Source organism: Lissotriton vulgaris, chromosome 1_1 (assembly GCF_964263255.1).
Source record: "Lissotriton vulgaris chromosome 1_1, aLisVul1.2, whole genome shotgun sequence".
NCBI classification, from domain to species: domain Eukaryota; kingdom Metazoa; phylum Chordata; class Amphibia; order Caudata; family Salamandridae; genus Lissotriton; species Lissotriton vulgaris.
The window spans coordinates 1,610,025,088-1,610,027,740 of NC_141685.1; the positions used below are offsets into that span (position 1 = coordinate 1,610,025,088).

General features: G+C 42.3%; 1 protein-coding gene across 1 annotated transcript; it reads left to right on the forward strand.

Moving 5' to 3' along the window:
* Positions 1 to 1,252: 1,252 nt before the first annotated feature.
* LOC147750883 (vomeronasal type-2 receptor 26-like) lies at positions 1,253 to 2,342 on the forward strand. The gene has a single exon (XM_086937205.1). The coding sequence runs from the start codon at positions 1,253 to 1,255 to the stop codon at positions 2,171 to 2,173; it is 921 nt and encodes a 306-aa protein (XP_086793331.1). The 3' UTR covers positions 2,174 to 2,342.
* Positions 2,343 to 2,653: the final 311 nt, after the last annotated feature.

Sequence of the window (2,653 nt, forward strand, 5' to 3'; positions counted from 1 at the left end):
GGAACTCCGCGAAGTGACAAAAAAACTCTGAGGCACTCTGCGGATTTCTGCAGGCGATGGAGTGAGATAGGTTGTGCTGCTCGCACTGATTTTAGCACTGGGAATGTGTCCTGCGCTGTAAAACTAGCACAGACAGCACCACACACAGCACAAGAGGGCACAGCTTCTTTCTGTCACTCAAGTAGATGTTCTACGTGACTGGCAGCGTCCTCAATGCGAGGGGCAGGTTTCTCAACACGAGCTGTAGTGACTTGCCGGAACCGCGCGCATTGAGAAATCTCGAACATTGGATTTTACTTGCTCGCCAATGTAACAATGGCGAGCTGCGAGAGAGAAGAAAAGCTTCTTTGTGCCTCAACACTTATTTTTTCAGAACTCTGCACTCTATGCAGAGCACGGAGTGGGAAACACTCTGCAAACTCTGCGAGCGGAGTGGAATTTTACACCCAGGACTAGTGGTAATGCCCTATTACCTACCGGTAATCTTCATTACCCCTGGTCCTGTTGTCCTCATCCCATTCACTACACCCCTACCTTCCGGACGGCCGGACTTCATATGTGGGGGCTTGGTTGTTCGGAAGGAATGCAGGGTAAGTATGAATTAAGTACTCTCTGTGGGAGCGGGTGGGGGATCCAGTGTTCCTTTTGTTATTTTTTACTGTCTGTGAGATAGATATATTTCACTTTGTAATGAATGGGACGAGGAAAACTGGACCAAGAGTAATGAAGATTATCTGTAAGTAACAGGGCATTATGAGTAAATTAAGAGCTCCTTATTTGTCTTTGATGGCATTTGATAATGTGGTCAGTGATCTAAACTGTCTCTTGAAAATTCATCTTACTTGCTCCAAGGCCTTGGTTACAAGCACCATGCAGGGGTTTGCAATATTTATGGCACTCTTTAAAATCCAGTACTCCAGGTCCGAAATAATGATCTTTACTGGATAAGGTAAATGTACAGTGCAAAGACATTGGAACGTGGAATCCTTTTACTTTGCTAGTTAGATTAATTATGAACAGTGAGTAATACATCTAGTGTAGCCAATTACAGTACAATTATCCACAGTATGTTGTTCAGTAAAGTATGAAATGTCTGTCAGAAAAAGTAGTTTTTTAAAAGGCCCTCTAGAAACCCCAGTTGCCTGGCCCAACTAAGCTTAGGGGATTTTACGGATAGACGGCTTTTCATAATGTGGTCGCACTTGTTTTGGTGAGCTAAATGTGATGTCTCTTTACAATTTCTTTGTCAGGAATGAGGAGCTGCTTGAGGTGCCAAGAAGATCACTGGTCAAATCCTCAACGAGACAAATGCATCAAAAGGTACATAGAGTTTCTCAGGTTTGAGGAGGCGCTGGGAATGGGGCTAGCTATCATTTCCATTGTCTTAGCGCTGATCACGGCTTCAGTGCTCCTTCTATTCCTCAAGCACAGAGATACAGCAATAGTCAGAGCCAACAACCGAACCCTCAGCTACCTCATTCTTCTCTCTCTCGTCTTGTGCTTTCTCTGTCCATTACTATTTATTGGGAGACCAGACAAAAGAAACTGCATTCTCCGCCAGATGGTTTTTGGTGTTGTTTTTTCCCTTTGTGTATCTTGTATTCTGGCTAAAACCACGATTGTGGTTCTTGCTTTCAAAGCCAGGGAGCCGAACTGTAGGTACAGGGGGTGGCTGGCAGTGAAGATTCCTTCCTTTATCATCCTTAGTTGTCTATTGACCCAGTTGCTCCTCTGCATAACATGGATACTATTGTCACCTCCATTCCTGGAATTCAATATGAAGGATGCTGTGGAATACATCTTCTTGGAATGTAACGAGAATTCAGAAGCTGCATTTTATTCCATGCTGGGGTTCCTGAGTCTCCTGGCATGTCTAAGTTTTGTTGTGGCTTTTAAAGCAAGAAATCTACCGGATCGCTTCAATGAGACCAAATGGATCACGTTCAGCATGATGATCTTCCTGAGTGTCTGGGTATCCTTCCTCCCAGCGTACCTCAGCACAAAGGGAAAGTACATGGTGGCTGTGGAAATCTTTGCTATTCTCTCTTCTAGTGCTGGGGTGCTTGTCTGTATATTTTTTCCTAAGTGTTATATTGTACTTTCGAACTCTAAAATAAGTATGGGGAAATTATTCACTAGAAATGATGAAATAATCAAGCAAAAAAATAAATAATTACTTTGAAGTGACTGGTATGAAATTTCTATTTTCATCAAAATGTTGTTCTCCAGTTGTATTGACCGAGAATTCAGTCAACATAATGTGCAAACTTGTGATGTTACAGAACTGTCTAGCACACCTTTAAGGGTGTCTTTCTTCTCAATAAAACTGATACCTGAGGTCATGACAGGTCTGTCGTATTTTTGGGGAACTGCAGGCCTCCTATTTGGTAGGCCTATGAAGTGAAGCAAAAGTCTTACAGTTCCTGTGATTGAATGGACAAACATTCTACATCAAGCCCAAATCTAGAAATTGAGATTCAGCAAAATTAAGTAGATTTATTTAATTATTTCGGGTGGTGTGCGCTTTGACTACATAGGAAAAGCTAATGACTCTGTTAAACAAGTGACTAGTAACCTGATAGGTGTTGGTTTGGGAAGTTTAATCTTTTTCCAAATGAAATAAGCCAACATGATTTTACCTAGAGGTGTAGTC

Bases quoted from the DNA above. Each gene is read 5' to 3' on its own strand.
- LOC147750883 (XM_086937205.1), top strand. From the start codon at position 1,253: ATGAGGAGCTGCTTGAGGTGCCAAGAAGATCACTGGTCAAATCCTCAA.